Source organism: Galeopterus variegatus, unplaced genomic scaffold, assembly GCF_000696425.1.
Source record: "Galeopterus variegatus unplaced genomic scaffold, G_variegatus-3.0.2 Scaffold5285, whole genome shotgun sequence".
Taxonomy (NCBI): domain Eukaryota; kingdom Metazoa; phylum Chordata; class Mammalia; order Dermoptera; family Cynocephalidae; genus Galeopterus; species Galeopterus variegatus.
The window spans coordinates 31962-53922 of NW_007731396.1; the positions used below are offsets into that span (position 1 = coordinate 31962).

The window sequence follows — 21961 nt, forward strand, 5'->3', positions numbered from 1 at the left end:
GATCTTTAAAGTGTGTTTACAGCAGAACAGTGGGCTCCCGGCGGCCTCACGCACCTGAGTACTGCACGCAGCACACCCCAGCTGGCTCTGCGGCCACGGCCACCTGCCGGGCGAGCCTGGTGGGCAGGCCGCTCTCCAGGGGGTATTCCTCCCTTCAAGGAACAAGAGAGGAGTGAAATCAAGAGCTAATCCAAAGTGAGACTGGAGATAAAAGGCAAACTAGAAATGAAGTGGATTTCCCCCATTTACAGTATAATTTTACCCTGTTAAATATATGAATGTACTTTTAAAAGTTTGTGGAAAAATAGAATTAAAAGATAATTACAAATCTCTCCATGAACTTTTTGAAGACCCCCAGTACATACATATACTCTCACATTCAAATCATGAAATGACACACATTCCATATTACAAAAAAAAAGCATGTATGTTAAGTATTAAATGGCAAGGACTTATGTTTCACATCAAATGATGTGAGTACTGCCGTGAGTCCAGGACGGGCATTCCTAGAAAACAGAAAACATGCTGCACTTTCCATTGCATACTCTTTACAGGTGACTATCACGATACTAACTGCTCAGATAAGCTACAAATGGCTCTATTTACCATGAAAACAACCACATTCCCAGTCTCTAAAAGAAACCAAGCAGGGCTGGGGATGTGCTGTGCTGCAGGTCAGTGCAGCAGCGTGGGCGCCACGGGAACCCTGAGGAGGGGCCACAGCCCATGGGCCTGAGGATCATGAGTAGGGCCGTAGGGCCGGCAGGGCTGGCTCTCCCCACAGGGCTCCTATGACCTTGGCATGCCCTTCACCTTCTGAGTCCTCACACTGTAAAACTACCTGCCATACATGGTTGTTACAGGATTAGAAATGACAGAGAAAAGCACCAGGCACCTGGCCGATGTGCAAAAAAAAGAAAAAAATCACCCACCATGATATCAAAGCACGCTGTTCTGAACACTGGGATTCACTGAAGGACTTACGTGCCCCTGGATTTACACCATCCACGTTGTCTAAAAGCTGGAGGGACTGGCCTGTCTCGCACCTTCCTGGAGACCTCTACGTCACAGCTGCCTGGCAGCCTCTCAGAATGAAAATAAATACAAGAAGGGCCAAAAACAAATAGAAGCTGACTCAATATGGAAAGCTGGGGTCTCCTCACAAAAAAAAATGTTACCCCAAAAATTAGAGTTCAACGTAACTCTGTGGCTGAGTTTCACAGTGGAGCACAGAACACTCTTACAAGGTTTGAATGCATTTTGCTACAGGCACATACTGAATATCAATACCCGACTGATATGGAGAGCAGCACAAGTGGTAAACTGTGAAAAGGCCAAGGAAAATCTCAATAAACAGTAAAATCAATGTTCCAGTAAACATTTTTGTAAACCTGACGACTATTCAAATGCAGACATGGTGTATATTAAAGTGAGTATTATTTGAAGTGGAGTAGCCCATAATCTCTTTATAGGTGATGAATCTTAAGGCTTGAGAGGTCCCCCAGACCCTTCCTTGTACAGACACTGGGGCCCAGCGTCTGCTGGACGTGTGCACAGCTACACAGAGCCCGCGCCGCAGCCCAGCCTGCCGGCCCGAGGTGGCGAGCCAGCCAGGCCGCTCAGAACCGCACTTACACCGCTGCTGCTCCAGGCTTCCCAGCCAGCTACCGCCAAAGACACTTACTAAGAGTGATCATTGGCTACACTGTTTCCTAAAACTAAATTTTAACAAATATTAAATATGTCAAAATTGTCAAGGTGGTAAAAATAGCAGCATGTCTGAAAAATTATTAACATGAAAGATTTGACTAAAAGGTTCTAGATGAACCCTATAGACATACACGTACTAGTGTACAGATGTGCATGTACACATGTAAGGTCTTACCCTTGTTTGAAAGTCACTGAAAGTATTTAAAGGTCTCTCCCTGTCATTTCAGATCTACTTCTAATGCACGCCCTAGGGTAGATGAACCCTATAGACATACACGTACTAGTGTACAGATGTGCATGTACACATGTAAGGTCCTACCCTTGTTTGAAAGTCACTGAAAGTATTTAAAGGTCTCTCCCTGTCATTTCAGATCTACTTCTAATGCACGCCCTAGGGTACACACCGTCTGTGACTGCTCCTGTGCTCCGAAGACCTTTCACCACCATTCTTGACGCTGGTCTTTGGTGAAAACATAGTTGTACTGCAGAAAGAAAACCCGTGTATCACACTCAAAGACTAGGAGCTCCGAGTCTGTTGACAGATCTGTGTCTCACAGTGACACCCACACACACGGCTGCATGACTGCACATGGCTGCCCTCTGCCACCCGCCTCCACCGCCTCCCACTGCCTCTCACACCACCTGCTGCATGTCGTCCTCAGCGACCGCATTTAAAATCCTGCACAGCACTCGGCCCTTCTCCTGTTCAGCTCCAAGGCCCAGGGTGGCGCTCGCGGTCTGGCACCCTCATCCCCGTGGCTCCCGCACACGGCCCTGCACTCCCCACACGCCTAACCCAGAGGGCCCCGGGAGTCACACGCGACGCCGCAGACGGCACCGCCCAGCCTTAACAGCAGGACACCTGGACTGACGTGTGATTCTGCTGAGGCACAAACCCTGAACTCATTCCGCCCCCCATAAGCACCTCGTGAGAGGGTCCCAGGCTCAGGGACTTACAACACAGACAACACGTGGGACACAGTCACACTCATACTGTCCGGCCAAAGAGAGAGCGTGAAGCAGGAAAGGGCTGGGCGGGGAGGGGAGGCAGTGAGTTACACAGAGTGGAGCCCTGGGGGTCCAGGGGACAGGCGAGGGGGGCTTGGAGGAGCTGAGCACCAACAGGAAGAGCTTGGAGGCCCATCAGCCACACCAGGGGGCTTTTGGGGAACAGGGTCATTCTGGCCTCTATTTCTAGAGCACATCGGGGTGGAGAGTTGGGTAGGGGGAGGGTGGGATGCAGAAGAGCCACATTGTCCTTTTCGGGGCTTGTGAAGGACAGGGAACCCCAAGGCTCCACCACAGCTCCCCAGCACCACGCTGCACTACACACCACTGTCCCTGGACAACCTCACACAGCCGGTCCTGCTAACTCAGATTCTGAGCACCCTGAGCTGTGCTCTAAGGAGGGCAGTGTCGTCGGCCTCGGTCACCCCCTCCCAGTCCACACCCCACTAGCTTCCCACCTCACCTGAAATGACCTCATCAGCGGACAAGGACTCAAGGGCTGATCTGAGCCCCAGTGCACAGCAAGCGCTCAACGAATGCTGGCTGCTGCAGTCGCACACTTCAGCGACGTGACATTCTGGGTTCTGAGCCGCCACATTTTAACTTCTGTTCATACTCTGTCCCCTCCCCCCAGATGATCCTCGAGGGCACATGTCCATGCACGTCTAGGTCCTGCCTCTGTGACGTAGTTACGTTGCCATTTGCACTAGTGACATGAGGGACTTGCAGCTGCTTTGCTCACCGTGGTGCCGATGCGTAGCCAGACGACCGAATTCTCCTGTGGAAAACCAAAGGCTGGTCCTTTACGGCGCTCCGCGCAGCTGCATAAAAATAATTTTAAAGAAGCAGCGGAATTTAGCATTTCAATTTAGTTACGGACGTGAAAAGTACAGTCTCTCAAAAACAGAAAAATTCACACAAACAGAATGAGTTTCTGACCTGAAGTTAAATAAGCCAATACCAGCAAAAGAAGATTAGACCAAGGGGATTAAAAGTATAAGAAAATAACCAGATATTTTTCTCATTCTTTAAATTACGCCAAATTGCAATATGTTTCACATACTTGTGGACTAAACCGTGAGCTTCCAGGCAGTGCTGGCCACAGGTTCATCACCTGGAAGAGACCGCGCAGGTGGCCATAAACCACGCTGCACACAAAACCCTGGGTGTGCAAGCTCCGTCCACGGGGTAATGACAAAGCGCCTCCCTGCAGCAGCTCACTCCACAAATCAGTGATAAACACGGCCTCTCTACCAGCAAGAGTATCGACTATCTGTACTTGATTCAAATTCATTTTTATACTTTTTATTTATAATGTGATAGAATAATAAGAAAAATAAGCTACTAATAATTACATTAATATATTTTAATGGCAATGAAACCTCTCACCCTATTTTAACATAGTTTACATTTTCCACCGGAACTACTGGATGATAAAAATTCGGACACGTGACCTATAAACTTATCATAAATATTTACGAATCTCGAAAATCCTTTCAGAAAAATACGAATTTTTCACAACTATTTATCTTCACATAAACTTAATACTTGGTGTTCAATATAAATATTCAGTACAATATTATAAAATAGCTTTAGAAAAATGGATAATTGTATAATATTGAGTAATTCTAAATAGAATTTTCTCTCTTTTTTTGAAACAAGGAAACTCAGTTCTGTTTCTGGTCTGGTACTATTTTTACTTATTTTTGGCAGCTGGACGGTGTGGGGATCCAAACCTTGGTGTTATGACACTGTGATGAGATAAGCAGCCAGCCCTTCGGACTATTTTAAACCTGACAACCTGAACCATATTCCCATTAAGAGCCAAGTGAACCTAATGAGCAGATATTAAATTAATAACTTAAGACGTCTCACTGTGACAAATCAAAGTACAAGAGGTAGCCTGGAGTCCCCGAGGCCTGTGTCCACCCCGGGCCTGGGCCTCACCCACCTCATGGGCTTGCAGCGAGCAGAACCCATGCCTAGGGAAGGGCAGGGGTAGGGGGAAGGAAGCCACCGTCCAGAGCGGGGACCCCAAAGTGACCTCTCAGGGAAGGAACCGCTCCTAGGGGTAACCCAGGAAATTGTGCAGTCCCAGCCTAGTTTTTCTAAAGAATTTTAATAGAAGTGTTTATATAAACATAAAATTACTTTTGATATTAATTAAGAAAATATTTCAAAAATCATTTTTACATTACACAACAATGTGAAGGTACTTTATGCCACTGAACCATACGTTTTAAAATGGTTAAAACGGAAAATTTTGCTACACTTACTTCACCACAATTAAAAAAAAAACAAAACAAGAGGCAAGTAAAGAAATAACTAAAGAAGAAAGGTTTTTTAAATAGGAAAAACACACTTTTACTATATAATGTACAAGATCATATTATTTACCTAGTAAATACTTTCAATTTTTCTTTAACATACTGACTACACAGGAATTTTTAAATTTTTCGAGGAAGCTACTATTTAAAAAGTAGAAGCTGACTTTCATTTCAGTTAGGGTGTCACTGGTGTATAAAAATGCCACTGACGTTTGTGTGTTGATTTTTGTACACACAGACACACACACACACACCAGTTTCTTGAATATTATGAATAAAGCTGCAATGAACACGGGAGTGAGATATCTTTATGAGATGGTGACTTTATTTCCTTTAGTTATGTGCTCAGAAGAGAAATTTCTGGGTCATAGGGTAGTGTACATCTATTTTTAATTTCTTTAGAAACCTCCATGCAGTTCCACATAATGGCTGTATCAATCTACATTCCCACCAACAGTATACAAAGGCTCCCTTTTCTCCCACCCTCACCAACATTTATCTTTTGATTTTTTGATAAGGGCCATCCTAATGGGTATGGAATGTTATCTTACAGTGGTTTTAATTGGGATTTCCCTGAAAATTCATGATGTTGAGCACAGTTTCATATGCCTGTTAGCCATTTTTATGCCTTCTTTGGAGAAGTGTTTGTTCAGGTCTTTTGCCCATTTTTGAATTATTTGGTTTTACACTGTTGAGTTCAATTAGTTGTTTATAAATTGTGAATATTAACCCCTTATGAGATACATGGTTTGCAAATATTTATTCCCAATCTGTAGGCTGCCCTCTCATTTTGTGGATTGTTTCCTGTGTGTAGAAGCTTTTTAGTTTAATGTAATCTCATTTATTTATTTTTGCTCTAGTGGACTGAATTTTTGGTGTCATATCCAAAAATCATTGCCAAAGCCAATGTCCAGGAGCTTTTCCCGTATGTTCTCTTCAGGGAGTTTCATAGTTTCTGGTCTTATATTTAGGTCTTTCACCCATTTTGAGCTAATTTTTGTGTATGGTGTAAGGTAAGGGTCCAACTTCACTCCTTCGCATGTGGAAATCCAGTTTCCCCAGCACCAGCCTTTGAAGAGACCAACCTTTCTCCATTGTGTCCTCTTGGTGCTCTTGTCAGAAACTAGTTGAGTATACGTGTTTGGATTTATTTCTGGACTCTATTCTGTTCCACTAGTGTGTGTGTCTGTTTTCATGCCAGTAATATAATTTCAGCTCAGGAAGTGACATGCCTCCCACTTTTTCTTTCCCATAATTATTTTGGCTATTCAGGGACTTTAGTAAATCCACACAAATTTTAGGATCATTTTTTTCTATTTCTGTGAAGAATGCCATGGAGATTTATAGTTTTCAGATCTTTTACCTCCTTCTTTAAATTTATTCCAGGATAATTTTTTAATGCTGTCATAACAGGGTTGTTTTCTTGACTTCTCCTACACATGATATCCAGTTGTCCCAGCACCATTTATTGAAGAGGCTATTCCTTTCCATCCCTCCCCAGTTAGAATGGCAATTATTGAGAGCTCAGGGGAAGAGGAAGAGAGACCTATGGAGGGCATGAAGGTGGGAGAAGCCATGATGAGAGAAAGAAAAAAATACTGGGACCTTTTCGAATCCCAGCTGCTTCCAGGCTGGAGCTGCTGAGCACATGGAGCAGGAGCTGGCAAAAAGCCACAACTGTGCCCTTCTTATGAAGTTACTTGGAGGCAGCAGGGGAGAAGAGGGCCTTGGTGGCCCCCAGGACAGCTAGACCACTAACAGGGTTCCTGTGGACCCACATAGCAGTGAGGAGCCATGACAACTGAAAAAAGGAGCCATTCAGAGGCCAGTGAGTCATTGCAAGGGTCTGGAGTATGGCCCATCCCATGGAAAGTGTTTGTAGCACAGGCAGTAGGGGAGATGGGCCCACGGGTGAACACTGGGGCACAGCAAGGACAGCTGATCTGCCCCCCAGTCAACACAGGACCACTCAGAGGAGATGGTCAGAAATAGAATTCCATGGGGTGCAGTTTGATGTAAAGACTCAGGCACCACATCAGAGTTTCTACACAGCCCAGGTACACCAGATCTCACCAGATCCAGAAGTACCTATAAAGCCAACCATTAAAACCTGAACTGCACAAAAAGCCTTCCCCAGAGAATCAGCAGCAAAGCAGCAACTTAGCTCAACCACAGAGCTCAAGTGCTGGTCCCCACATGAAGTTCCCCCATTTTAGAAGTAAGCAAAGGACAAAAAAAAATAGTTTCAGTGCAGAGTTTAAGTGGTAGGAACAGCAAATAATCCAACACAGAACTGAAAGAAAAAACCAAGTACCCGCAACCAGAGACAAAGTTTGATATTAACTAGTAATGGTCTCATTTCACCAAAGAACACCTATAACATCTAGAAGGAATGAAGTCCCCAGGGCTGCCAAGCCAGAAAGGGGGCAGGGCCAGGGGCCTCAGCCATGCCCCCCCAAAACCCAAAACCAGTCCCAAGAATGGGCACTGAGGGCCTCAGCCACACACCCCTGACATGAGCCACCACCCAAGCAACGACCACTGAGCTGCCACAGGAAGTGCCCCAGGGTCTCCCAAGCCAGGGTGGTGGGGGGCCTGGGGCCTTGGTCATACCTACTCCAAACACAAGCAACCAGCCCAGTGATGACCAACAAGCTGCCACAGGAAGTGCCCAGGGATATCCTGAGCTGGGGGGCGGGCAAGGGCCTCGGCCATGTCCCCCCCTACATCTGCAACCAGCTCAATGACAACCACTGAGCCACTGCAGAAAGCACCCCGGGCTCTCCTGAGCTGGGGCAGTAGGGGGCCAATGGCCTCAGCAATACCCCCTAACATGCACATCCAACACAGCAACAACCACCAAGCTGTAGCAAGAAGAGCCCTGGGTCCCTGAGCTGGAGTGGGAGTGGCGAGGGCTTTTGCTACACCCCCCTGACATCTGCATCCAGCCTGGCCATAACCAAGCCACCTCAGTAAGCCCCCCAGTCTCTCCTGTGGGAATGTGAGGGTGCCACAGACCCCAATCCCTCCCCTCCTCCTTCCTCCTTCCCTCACATTTCCTCCCTTTCCCCTCCCTCCCAACTGCTCTGCAACAACATCATAGAATGTATAAAAATAATATTAATAAAAATTTTTTTAAATAAAATAAATTTAAAAACAAACTTAAAAGAAAAAAAAGAATGTCAATTATCAAAAAGACAAAAAAATAACAAATGCTGGTGAGGGTACAGACAAATGGGAACTCTTATACACTGTTGATGGGAATGCAAATTAGTGCAGCCATTATGGAAAACAGTAGGGAGGTCCCCCAAAAAACTAATAATAGAACTACTATATGATCAAGTAATCCCACTACTGGGTATATGTCCAAAGAAAAGGAAATAAGTATACTGTAGAGATACATCTGTACTTCCATGTTTATTGCAGCACTATTCACAATAATTAAGATGTGGAATCAACCTAAGTGTCCACCAACAGATATACATATAAAGAAAATGTGGTATATCTAAATAATGGAATACTACTCAGCCATAAAAAGAGAATGGAATCCTGTCATTCATGGATGAGCCTGGAAGACATTACATTAAGTGAAATAAGCCAGATTTAAAAAAAAAAAAAAGTTGTGCTCATAGAAGCAGAGAGTAGGGTTGCAGTTACTAGAGGTTGGGAAGTGGGAGAACAGGGCTTGGTAGAGGCTGATTAATGATACAAACTTATGGCTAGACAGGAAGAATAAGCTCTAGTGTTCCATAGTAGTGGTAGGTGTCTATAACTGACAACAATTTATTGTATATTTTCAAAAAGCTGGAAGAGAGGAGTTCAAATGTTATCAGCACAAAGAAATGAAAAATGCTTGCAGTGATGAATAAGCTAATTACCCTGATTTAAACATCATACATCATATACAAGTATGGAAATACCATTCTTTACCCCATAATATGTACAAGTGATACATGTCAATTAAAAAATAAGAAGAATATATTGGGCCGAGCTCGTGGCGCACTCAGGAGAGTGCGGCGCTGGGAGTGCAGCAGCGCTGCCACTGCAGGTTCGGATCCTATATAGGGATGACCGGTGCGCTCACAGCACTCACTGGCTGAGTGTGGTGCGGCAGTCTCCAAAAAGGACAAAAATAAATAAATAAGAAGAAGAAGAAGAAGAATATATTTTAAAATATATTAATGGATATGAAGGGAGAAATAGATAGCAATACAATTAGTAGGAGACTTCAATACCCCATTTTCAGTGGTGGCAAGGTCAACTAGACAGAAAATTAACCAGAAAATACTGAAACTGAAATGCACTTTTGACTAAGGGGACATAACAGACATATACAGAATTTTCTATCAAATGGCAGCAGAATACACATTTTCCTCCAGCACACATGAGACATTCTCCAGGATAGACCACACAGTCCGCAAAACAAGTCAACAAATTTAAGAAGATTGAAATCATATCAAGTATTGTTTCAGATCACAATGGTTTGAAACTAGAAATCAGTAACAGGAAGAATCCTGAAAAATTCATAAATATGTGAAATTTAAACAACATGCTCCTGAAGAACCAATGGATCAAAGAAGAAATCAAAAAGAAAATTTAAAAGTGTCTTGAGACAAGCAACAGCAGGAAAAAAAAAGAAACCTATGAGATGCAGCAACAGTGGTTGTAAGAGGGAAGTTTATAGCAATAAATGCCTACATTAAAAGAGAAGAAAGACCTCAAATACACTGTCCTACATTGTGCCTTAGGAACTAGGAAAAAGAAAAACAAACTAAACCCAAAATTAGCAGAAGGAAGGAAATAATAAATATCAGAACAGAAATAAGTCAAATAGAAAACCAAGACCATAGAAAGAATCAATAAAATAGTTGCTTTTTACAAAAATAATTAAAATTGGCTAGTCTAGGAAAAAAGAGAGAAGACTCAAAATCAAAAATGAAAGTGAACAAATTACAACAGATTCCATAGAAATAAAAAGGATCATAAGAGACTATTATGAACAATTATATGTCAACAAATTGAATAACCGAGAGGAAAAGAATAAATTTCTAGAAAAAATACAATCTACCAAGATTGAGTTAGGAAGAAACAGAAAGCTTGAACAGACCAATAACAAATAAAGAGATTGAATAAGTAATTAAAACCTTTCAACGAAGAAAAGCCCAGGACCAGATGGTTTCAGAGGAGAATTCTACCAAATATTCAAAGAATTAATACAAATACTTCTTAAGCTCTTCCAAAAAAAATAGAGCTAGAGGGAATACTTCCAACACACTTTATGACACTAGCATCGCCTTGATACCTAAGCCAGGCAAAGATATCACAAGAAAACTGCAAGACAGTTTCTCTGACAAACTTCAACACAAAAAACCTCAACACAATATTAACAAACTGAATCCAACTATACATCAAAAAGACTCCACATCATGACAAGCAGAAAATATTCCTGGCATGCAAGGTTGGTTTTATGCTCAGGATCAACCATATACCTAACTTAAAATTTTAACACAAACTATTTCAGGTACAGAGACAGAGAAAACCTTCCCCAATTAATTCTATGTAATTGGTATAAACAACACCAAAACCAAACTAAGCAAGTTCCTGAAAAATAAATCAGTCGAGAACACCTATCTAAAAAATCCTATACAAAATATTAGCAAAAAGATAATAAATTCAGACTGGGTTTATCACAACAAAACATGGTTGCTTAAACATAAAAGATAAACACCTCATTTTCAATCAAGGAAATGCAAATAAAATGAAATCACAAGAAACCTTTGTACCTCTGTCTGGTGAGCAAAAATGTCAGAGTCCAATGGTGTCTGCTGTTAGCAAGATGTGGGGCAGTGAGGGTCTCACAGCTGCTGGAGCAGACACTGGTGAACCGCCTTGGAAGACCTTCGGCCGTTATTGAGGGAACTTGGCAAACCTCACACCCCACGGCCTGAGAGTTCACACCTACACACGTGGCTACAGCCTCCCTGCACAGGTGCACACGGCTGTGCCCAGCAGCACTGTTTCAATAGAAAAAGCCAGAGACCAAGCAGAGCTCACTAAGAGTAAATAAATTGTGGGTAAATAGTGAGTAAACAAACTGTGCACAGTCGGACAATGGAACGCTGTACAGCGTTTAATATAAACCTCACAATCATAACAGGAAGCGAAAAAGCCAAATCACAGAAGAACTCACGAAAGAAAATGATTCCATTTATAAAGAGTCCAAAACCAGACAAGACGAGCCATTGTACTGTGCAAGCATGGGTCACGGGCAGCAAAACTGCTCGGGGACAGGAAATGAAAGAAGCCACGAGAGAGGCCACGAGCAGGTGGAAGGAAAGGGGTGAGCGAGAGACGCGGGCCTGGGCCCTGACACAGCTGCCCTCACGCTGAACAGCGGCGTCCCCTCTGCTCTGCTTTGTGCGCATTCTGCAATGCAAGAAGCTTTTTAAACAGCGATTTTTAATACTTCCTTAACACATCAGAAGAATTAATTCAGTAGGAAGGAAGGACGTAAGAAAGGCCATTCCCAGCTAAGGAACGGCTGGTTCCAAGGTGTGGAGCAGCGAATGCTCCGTGATGACCCTGCCCCTCCTCTGCCCCTACCCCAGGCACCCTCCTCCCTTGCCCCCACCCCAGGGACCCATCCCCCTCTACCCACACCCCAGGAGCCCCTCCTCCTCTGTTCCCCCAGCCCAGGAACCCCCTACTGTCATGGTGTCAGGACTGAGCTGTGCAGGGTGAGTGACACCTGTCTCTCCCACTGCAGCATAAGCTCCATCACACAGGGCAGGAGCCCGTCTGCTTGGCTTCACACCCACCCTTACCTGGAGCAGCGCCTGGCACCTAAACCACCCCCAGTTGCTCATTATGTAAGTGGGGATGTGCGTGATGTGGTGTGAGAGGGGACAGACGTCATTCACTGAAAGCCTCGCTCCGAGACAAAACCCACAGATGTGTGGCACCGTAGAGAAGACAAGTCTGTAGACTTCGTGATCAACCAGATGTAGGTGGTGGGAATGGAAAGAGGAGACAGGTGTGAGCCAGAGATTCCTGGTTCACCAGGCGCGGTACATAAACGCTGTGCGCCCAGCCTGGAGGGGACGCAGACGCAGGCCGGAGAGGACCGGGAAGCTCAGGAGCTTACTAACATGCCTTTCACCAAATCCTAACTGCATCCCGTAACCCAGACTCCGATCCTCTGTAAAACGAGGTTGAGAATACAAGGGGTCTTCAAAATGTTCATGCAAGTGTTCGTATTATCCCTTAATTCAATTTTTCTACAAACTGTTTGAAGTACCCTCGTGTACCCCCGACTGTTTCTCAGGAGAGGAGTTGTCCCCTGGGATCGTCCAGGCATGAGCAGGCACGGGCGTGGGCGCCGCCATGAAAAGCTCTGGACCAGGACAAGGCGAGCCGTGACGCACCACAGGCTGGCAGGTCAGGCTGAACCGAGGAGGCAGTGGGACGAGGGAGCCGGAAGGCCAGGGGCCCGGTGCCCGGAGGCAGGGCAGCTGCAGGAGGACGCCCCACCGAGGCACGTGCTGCTTGTGCAGTGAGACGGAGACAGACCAGAGCTCACCAGACCTGGAAATCAGGAGCTCACCACCTCGTCCCAAAACCATGACAGTCGCACACCGGAGGCAGGGCAGCTGCAGGAGGACGCCCCACCGAGGCACGTGCTGCTTGTGCAGTGAGATGGAGACAGACCAGAGCTCACCAGACCTGGAAATCAGGAGCTCACCACCTCGTCCCAAAACCATGACAGTCGCACACAGGGTCAGAACAGCTGCCAGGGGGCGAGGACTGCATGGGACGCCAGAGACAGGGGGTGACTGGAGCTTGATTTCAAAAGCGTGGTGGAGAAGGGGAGGAGAAGGCTGGACAGACGACACAGGACGTCACAGCCCTGGGCTCAGGGAGAGGACAACACACCCGCCTGCCTTGGCGCCCAGCAGGGGGACCGGCCGAGCGGGGACTGCCTGGAAGTGGGGAGGGGCCTTCTCGGAGGCGAGGGGACGTGCGGGTGAGGCGTCCACAGGGCACAACATAACATGGGTTGATCAAGGGCCTCATATTTTAATTAATTAGGTCAAGCAAGAGGCTTCACAAGACTGATTGGGGTTTAGACTGGTTGACAAGAAAGAAAAAAGTAATTATCAATGACTTCCAATGGAGATAAGTGAAATATAATGAAGTCTACCATATTAAAATGAAAGATCATTTTAAAATTATTTCTTTGAAAAAAGCAACATGAGGTTTTATTTGGCTGCTGTTTAGAACAAACCAATGAAAAATGTTTTTGAAACAATCAAGAAAAATTTATTACGTCTTGGCTAATACAAGATACCAAGGCCTTACTGTTAGTTTTGATATAATGCCATCGCAGCGCAGTAAGGAAACGCCCACGTGTTTTAGGAAAGCAGACGGAAGTGTGCAGGGGTCAAATAACATGTTGTTTGAGATTTGCTTTAAAATACTTCAGCAGAGAAAAACTAAAAAGGAGTTCTCACAATAAATAATTGTGTTTTTTTTTCTTTTTTAAAATGTACAATAATTATTATATTACCAGAGAACAACTGTCAGTATTTAAGCATGTTTTTAAATACCTGTAAGTTTTACCCAAATCAGGAAAAGAAGCATCCAGCACACGCCCACCACAGTTGACATGTAAAAACCATGCGAGAGGCAGAGAAATGGAGGAGAGAAGGAAGGAAGGAAGGAAGGAAGGAAGGAAGGAAGGAAGGAAGGAAGGAAGGAAGGAAGGAAGGAAGGAAGGAAGGAAGGACTGAGTTTATATTTTGGCAGATGTGAATTCACAAAGCAATGCAGCAACGCCAACCATGATCAGAATTAACTAACTTTGTATTTTTGTGTCTCAGAGTAGTTATACTAACCAGATCGTTTTTCACTAGCAGGCTTGGTACGTTTTTCCTCAATGTTTCCAAAATACAGTGGAGAGGTTGGTAGGACACAGGAGCTAAAATAAAAACGAAGCTGTGCTATGAGATCAATCACGGCGGATTTGTTTCAGTGAAGTGTCCTCTTGAAGGGTGGTTATGAATGATTGATTCACACGGATGTGGACCTACAACATTTGGAAGTGAAAACTATCAAGCTTATCCTTATCCTTGTAAGAATAAAGATAATACATTTTTAGTAAAAGTGCTGTTTTATCATGTACATTCTATTCTGAAATAAAACAGTGTTTCACATTAAAATAAACTATGAACGATTTAGTTTTAAACATGATATAAACAGGAGCATGAACAATAATTTCAAACAGGGCTAGTTAGGAGAGGAATAAACTAAAGCTTACTTTTATTTCGTAACATAAAAAGGAATATAAAACGCTCACAACTGATAAACCTGCGTGGACACTGTGCCTGAAAAGACCTACCTGGCCGGCACTGAAAGGCTCCTCCCCACCCCGAGGCGCTGCTGAGCCCTCACCAGGGCCGCCAGGTCGATTTCCAGCACCGCAGTCAGACTTCCGAACAGGGACGTGAGCAAGCAAAATGCCTGTGGGCCGAAGTTGTGCGAAACTCACAGCAGCACCGGGCCCAGAGGAGACTGCAGTGCAGCGCTCTACTGTAAGCACAGCCTTTAAAAGTGCACCTGCTGTGTTTGTACAGATGGTCACACTGCCTGACTGGTGACAGTGCTGCACAAAGCATAATAATCACATTTGTCCAGCCCATCATTGTGACACCAAGTGGAGGGAAGCAGGTGTCAATCGAGCTGAGATAGGTGCTTTCCCAGAACCTGAAATGGTGGCTGCTTTGACACTGACCTTACAATCCGTGGCTTTGCTCATCACTGCGCACGATCCAGCAACTCGAATGCTGAGGCTCCGAAAATCTTAATTTTCAACAAAGAAAGAAACCATGTTTAGAGCGTAGGTAGAGGGACCTAACGCTCACTGACTCGTGTGTTCAGCCGTTTCCAAGCGCCCCTGCTGGTGGGCGCCATGTGGGTGCTGGGGACGTGAAATGGAGCACACACAAGCTCACACACACGTGTGACTGCAGCTGTGACAGTGCCAGGAAGGACAGCGGGGAGGATCTCAGGACAGGTGAGGGGGGGAGTGGTGCTGAGACACCTGTGCTGTGGCCTGGAGAGTTCAGGGCTGGGAGAGAAGGCCGCCGTGGGCAGGAGCATCGTCAGGAAAGAAGAGACCCTTCAATTCCTCCCCCACCCTAGAAGCAAGGAAGCCGTCGCAGGTTCCCAGAAGGGCAGGGGAGCAACCACCTGGCTCCTGTGCAGAATCGGGGTGGGGAGACCCTCCCATGGCAGCCTTCCCAGCCAGTGAAGAGGAGGAGAGGCTGGAAAGCACTGGCTGGGACTGACAGGAGCGGGTGATGGATGAGACATGGGGAAGGGGAGGGGAGGCGTAGGTGACCACCCCTGCATGGCTGGGGGTGACAGTAATGGAGGAAGGGACCCAGGCCTGGAGAGGAGAGGCACTCATGAGCGTGTCTGGCCGTGACGTCCAGCATTCGGCAGGAATCACGCACGGGGTGGACATGCAGGGTGGGGACGGGCCTCCCAGGGAGCAGGGAGCTGCACCGACACCCTGGAGGCCAGGCGGGCAGAGCTGAGGCCCATCCCTGGGATTCAGCCCCACAGAGGCTACTGATAAGCCATCACCAGCAGTTAAACTCATCTGATCCTCAGATCAAATGGCGAGGCTTTCTGCACTAAAGCCTTTACAAAGAAAAGCATTACAGTTACACAAAATTTACACCAAAGATTATTTGAACTTATGATCTTACCCTTATAATGTAAAACAGATTCCAGTTCAAAGTTTGCGAGATTAAGTATGAACAAACCAGCTGAGCTTCCGATCCACAAGAATTTGCTATTCTCAGAAGAAAGACTGAAAAACAAGAACTTGATCTTTAGTTCAAAACTTTTTTTTTTTTTTTTTTAAATAAAAGATGACCGGTAAGGGGATCTTAACCCTTGGCTTGGTGTTGTCAGCACCACGCTCACCCAGTGAGCGAACCGGCCATCCCTATATGGGATCCGAACCCGTGGCCTTGGTGTTATCAGCACCACACTCTCCCGAGTGAGCCACGGGCCGGCCCTTAGTTCCACAGTTTCACGCAACACCACTAATGCTCCATCCCAGGGGACGAGGCACGCACCTCCCCGTGGACCACACCAAGGGCGTCTCCACTTGCTCCCACCCGGGCTTGGTTCTGCTGATTTACCACTGCGCGTTGACAAGGCTGGTATTAACGCCTGTGCTGGGTTTCCTGGACATCCAGCTGCCATCTACTGAACACAGGTAACTCAAAGCAGCCAAGCCTGACCCCGCCTCAACTCCGATCTGTGTGGGTTTTATTTTCTTCTGAGGTCACAGAGGAGGTTGGTGCCTACGTCTCTGACAGGACTGCCGCTCGGGTGAGCACCCAGCCTGCAGGCTCTGGTGCCATCACAGTCCCTGCACCTAAAGGCATTGACAGCTACGTCTATAGATAAGGAAATAAATTCAAAGAGGAAACCAATTGGCCCAAGTAGCACATTTATGGGAGTGCAAATGCAGGCCTGTTTGCTGCTGCTGTTATTAAACAAATCAATAAGTCTTATTGTGGTTATGCTGGACTCAGACTCAGAAATGGCCCTTCTTCCAGCTCCACGCCCAGGATACTAACCCACAGCACCAGCCGGGTCACCTGGGGCAGGGCCCTGGGCTCATTCTCAGCATCTCCAGCCCTGGTGCACATGCTGGACCAGCAAGTCACTGTGAACAGAAGCCAGTCGTGTGGCCACTGCCCACCCCTTCTAACAGCTCCCACAGCCCTCAGGTAAGACATGGCCCACGAGTCAGCATAGGAGCATGATGTCCAGCCTCTGTTCCTGCCCTGTCCCCTCTACGTGCTCTGGACCAAGCAGGGAATGTTCTGCTCCCAAGGCCATGCCAGGGCCAAGGCCATTCGAGCGTTCAACTTTCCTCCCAAAGATGCATCCTTCCTCATCCAGAGAGAACCAGAGGCTAATCTTTAGCTAAATTCATAATTGCTAGGGCTTTCCAAGCTTTTTTAGAGGGAGAGCGGTAAACACAGTTATAATATGCTTTAATCACAGTTAAACGATGCTTCCTTACATGGCCAAATGTTTATACGATTTCTGTCAATCACAGAAATAAATAAAATTCTTTGGGTTAGTTTTAAATGTATGATACACGGCACACATGGGAAAAAGGAAGTTTAGAATGAGCTACAACAACCACTCACCTTACTGAAGAAAAAGTCCTGCCACAGAGGAAAAGATCTGCCTGGGTTTTGATGAGCAAAAATGAAAATAATCTAATTCCTCATATTAAAGAGTCTTAAACATAATTGACCAAGGTTACCAACCTTAAGACTTAAAAGATGCAATCTTAAGGGCACTTAGAGTTAGTAATAATCAAAGAGGCAAAAATAACTTGGTTTCATTTTAATCATTCTTTGAAAGTGAACCTATGTTCATTTGAGGAATTTAAGTGGTTTTTGTTTCATGACTTTGTCCCACCGAGTTTGTCACACTTACCGTCCCCGTTCAGGAGTGAGTAGGGGTGAAAGATGACAGTGTGCGAGTCTCAGCACGGGAAAGGCCACTTCTGTCTCTCCGACTCCCTCCGGGTCATTGGTGGAGCGAAGCCGACTCTCTTCTAAGAACAGAATTGCTGTATCTTAGAACAGAAATTAAACTTATAAACCAAGTTTAGAGGTAAACGATTGACATAGTGTGAGGTTTTAATAAATATATATCGCTAGAATTACTCAAAGCATGAGTCAAGAAAAACACTCAGGCTTAAAAATAATAAAAACTAAGGTTAAAATAAAGATTACACCCTATAATATGACATCTGTAAAGGATGGGATTTCAAATACGGGATCCGAGAAAGGGAGTGGGGAAGAAGAGATGGTCAAATTGGGAAGTTTTTGACTCCATATTTCCTAAAGTGGATGTACGATTTACTTCAGTAATAAATGGGTATTTATAATGTAAATAATGAAAGCCACAGTTTTAACATTATGGAAAAATTGGTGTATTGTATATAAAGGTAATTTCTGACCTACTATAGAAAGAAATATTCTAAAGCCGTCTGCAAAAAGCACACACTGAAAGAAAGAACAAATAGCAACAAAGATAAGGAAGCAGTGCAAAGACGCACTGGCTGTCAGACAGAAAATTCACTGCATACTCCTAGAACACAGTGGTTAACTGAGTCCCAAAATAAGGTCGACGGTTCTTCCTATGCAGTGTCAGCTGCTTTTCTGACAGTACCGTGGCTACATAGAACACGGGGGTAGGATTGACATGTGAACTGCTGGAAGCAGCCCTGAGCGGTAGGAGAGGACCCGGTGAGGGCCTGGAGGGTGGGGACAGGCTGGGCTGGTGCAGGGGGATCTTGTGTGGGGGGCACCAGTCTGCTCAGCATGAAGCGTCTGTGGAAGGCTGGAAGGCTTCTCCCCCTGAGCCCCCAGCACCATGACAACATCTCGTGCACCTTGGAGCTGCTGCTTCCTGTTGCCTATGGTCTTCTGCTCACTGTAGCCTCCCATCCGCACCCCTCCACCACCCCCAACACACACACACAGCCTGTGCCTTCGTCTGCTGCTAGCTCAGAGCCCACTGTCACTCACATGACCTGCCAGGGGTTAGTGGTTGTCTGAGGTCATGATCCTGGGTTCTCCCAAATAAGGAGGCTCCTCCTCCAACCTCTCTGCCCACTGCGTCTAGCAGAAGGCCCTCAACACAGGGCCCAGTGAACACTGCACACCAAGCAGGAGGCCCCGTGGGACGATCTGAGCAGCACACCTGGGAGGCTGCACCACCCAGGCCTGGTCCTCGCTGTGCAGAAACTCTCACTCCTTTTCCTTAGGTCAACACGAGCCACACAACGATAATGATGCGTTTCAATCAAACTGAAGACACAAAGCTACAAAAGCAAAACACAGACAGATACATATCTCTTTCCACAAATGGTACTTATGAAAAAGCTGTTAAAGCCAAATGAGAAAAATGGGTTGAGAGTCAAGTCACAAGAGCCATGTCGCTCGTGGCCCTTACATATTCCACTGAACTGCTCTCTAGTCTCTAAAGCCCTGGTCCAGACCATTTCCTTCCTGCTGGACACCCACAGCCTCACGGCGCTTCCTCGTTATTGGCACGTCAGTTAAGAATCCTGACTCAGGTGCAGACATAGTGCACGTTAGGCAGGTATCCTGCAAGACTCTCTACCTAGCAGACCTCCAACAGCCCGCACCCCATCTCGTCTGTACACAACACACCAGAGTGTCAAAGCCACAGACGTGTCTAACCATGTTACTGGGTGATAAGACACAGGATGATAGCAGTCAACTTTGTCGAAAAGATAGAAAATTATCTTAGTTTCCAAAAATCTATCTTTCTCAAATTCTATCAACAGCAACTTTATCCATTCTTTCTAAATACTAACTAGAAAACATTGTGAAAAAGATTAAATATCTTTTAGAACATGCAGATTACCTGGCTCCTCTGCAGACCAAAGGCCCAGTCCTGTATTAAAAACCCCACAATGACGCTGAGACACCCACTAGGTGACAGTCTCAGCACACTGGAGTTGACTGGTTTCTTCAAATCACAAGTACAAAGTAATATGGAAACAAAGACCTTTTGTGCACATGCTCACTTATAACAATGTATGAAAATTGGAATTTAGTTGCGTAGTTCTCTCACCTGGCCATCAGCACACCCAGTGACAAGCTGCTTGCTTTCTTCATCGATGAACAAGCTGAGGAGAGGATATGCTATGCAAAGGAACACGGGATATGTACCTTAGTTTAGAAGTGACTGGGGTCATTTAAGCTGAAAATTGTCTGTTTTACTTATAACACTTCTTTTAGTCAAGTTTGAAATATGCCCAAATAAGTTTTTTACCCAGAAGTAAAAACCGCAAGTGAATACAAATTTGGAAAACCCCACGATCGTGAGGGAAGATAGGGAGGGTACCCCAGATAAAAGCTCAGTGGCTGTTAATTAAAGTCGGCTGTGGACGGACCCAATAAATCACACCCCTGTGCCCAGACAGAAGCCTGGCATGTCCAGAGCAGGACCCCGCGGCACTGACGCCCGCAGCTGTATAACCGAGAGGGACGGTGGCATGGAGATCCAACCAGTGCTGTACCAGAAACAGAACGAATCCAGAGTCAGCCAGAAGTGATAAAATTATGGACTTAATGATGAACACAGCAATTAAACGGATTTCTTGTCTATAGAAAAATTATTGCCTAGGATGTCATTCTATTTAAAACCTACTCTAAACTGTTAAGAACTCAGAAGGAGAATTAGATTAATGGATATTGAAAAATACTCTATGCTCTAAATAAACTATAAATGACATCAAAGATCAAGTTTATAATTGTTTTCTTGACAGTCAAATAATAATCCCACATAATTAATTTCAGGAAAATAATTCCAACATACCTCCAAGAAATGTAAATGTATTCACGTTGTTAAAATATCGTATTCTACACATGGATAAATTAACCTCAGGAAGAATGTTGAATCTTTGGGAAAACATAATGTAACTCTACCAAGTCACCAAGGTATCCGTGTATTCTTTTTTTTTTTTTTTCCTTTTTGTCTTTTGTTCGTGTCCAGCAACGGATCGCAACCCTCAGTGTCGCGCCCGTACCGGACCGGGACCGGCAACGGGATCGCAACCCTCAGTGCCGCACCCGCACCTCGCTCAGCCAGTGAGCGGAACCGGTCCGTATGTGGGATCCGAACCCTCGGCGGGAACGTCACCGCGCTCTCAAGCGGCGCACAGTAGCAGTGCGCCACCGGGCTGGCCCCATATCTGTGTATTCTTTAAGTGGCACTTTCATGTTACTTATCCCAAGGAAGACCTACCTTATCTTAACTGTCTATTCCTGCAGTGCCGTGAGGTCCTAGGAGGGAAGCAGCCATGGGCTTACAGGGTGAGATCTGCTTGGGGACGTCACAGGCAGTGTCCTGTGCTTCAAGGAGACCTGAACCAAGGAAACCTCCCACACGGCTTCACATACAGACTCTGCACCAACTATCGGCTTCACTGACCACCAAACAGCTTGCAGACAGCACCCGTACACACTTCCCAAGCTGCGTGATTAACGCCTAACCAATGCAGCTGAGGAATGCAGCCCTCTCCGAACAGCACGCTGGGCCAAGAGGGCGGTTGGAACCTGCAGACTCTGAGCCCTGTCTCAGCTCTGGGCTTGTCTCCATGGGACAGCAGAGGGCTCGTCTTTCCCTGCAGTGGTCAGCACTGTATCTGAGAGCTGGCATTCTTTTACTCTTTTCTGAACAGAAAGGCTCAGACTCCAAGCATATGTTTAATTTTAAGTTCAAAACTTCAAGGATATTAACTGTTAAGTGGGTCCTTTCAATATGTGAGTGGGAGTACACAGCTGTTTATGAGTGAGACTGATTCAGAGCCACTTGAATGTCACAGCTGCATCTCATGGGACAACACATGCACTAGGAGAATTTGGTTACGTGTAGCCCATTTAAAGAAAATATGGAAGATTTTTAAATTTACCTGTTAACACTGATGAACTGTATATTAAGGATCCCGTACAATGGTCCCAGACCTTTGAACAAACACATGTTTCTTTAGAAGTAGAAGTGTGGCCCTTATGGCTATAGCAATACAAAGAAAGAAATAAACAAACAAATAATTCCTTGAAATTTCAAAAGGAGAGAACAGACTTGAGGCCACCAGAGGTGAGAAAGGGGAGGGTGAGGGGAGTTAGTGAGAAAGTGGTAAAGGGCCACAGAAAATGATCACATTGTGCAATGATAAATATAGTAATAAAATAATTTTTTTTTTTAAAGATGACCGGTAAGGGGATCTTAACCCTTGACTTGGTGTTGTCAGCACCACACTCAGCCAGTGAGCAAAC

General features: G+C 45.6%; 1 protein-coding gene across 1 annotated transcript in view; it reads right to left on the minus strand.

The window, feature by feature from the left end:
- The window catches only part of WDR27 (WD repeat domain 27), a 61230-nt gene that overhangs the window by 29599 nt on the left and 9670 nt on the right, over positions 1–21961 (minus strand). The window contains exons 3-12 of the mRNA XM_008589178.1: positions 19755–19825; positions 18855–18975; positions 17580–17700; positions 15818–15921; positions 14836–14903; positions 14443–14564; positions 13940–14022; positions 3461–3539; positions 2115–2192; positions 55–152 (exon numbers count right to left, since the gene is read on the minus strand). Of these exons, the coding sequence (XP_008587400.1) occupies positions 55–152; positions 2115–2192; positions 3461–3539; positions 13940–14022; positions 14443–14564; positions 14836–14903; positions 15818–15921; positions 17580–17700; positions 18855–18975; positions 19755–19825 (945 nt within the window). The remainder of the gene's footprint in view (positions 1–54; positions 153–2114; positions 2193–3460; positions 3540–13939; positions 14023–14442; positions 14565–14835; positions 14904–15817; positions 15922–17579; positions 17701–18854; positions 18976–19754; positions 19826–21961) is intronic.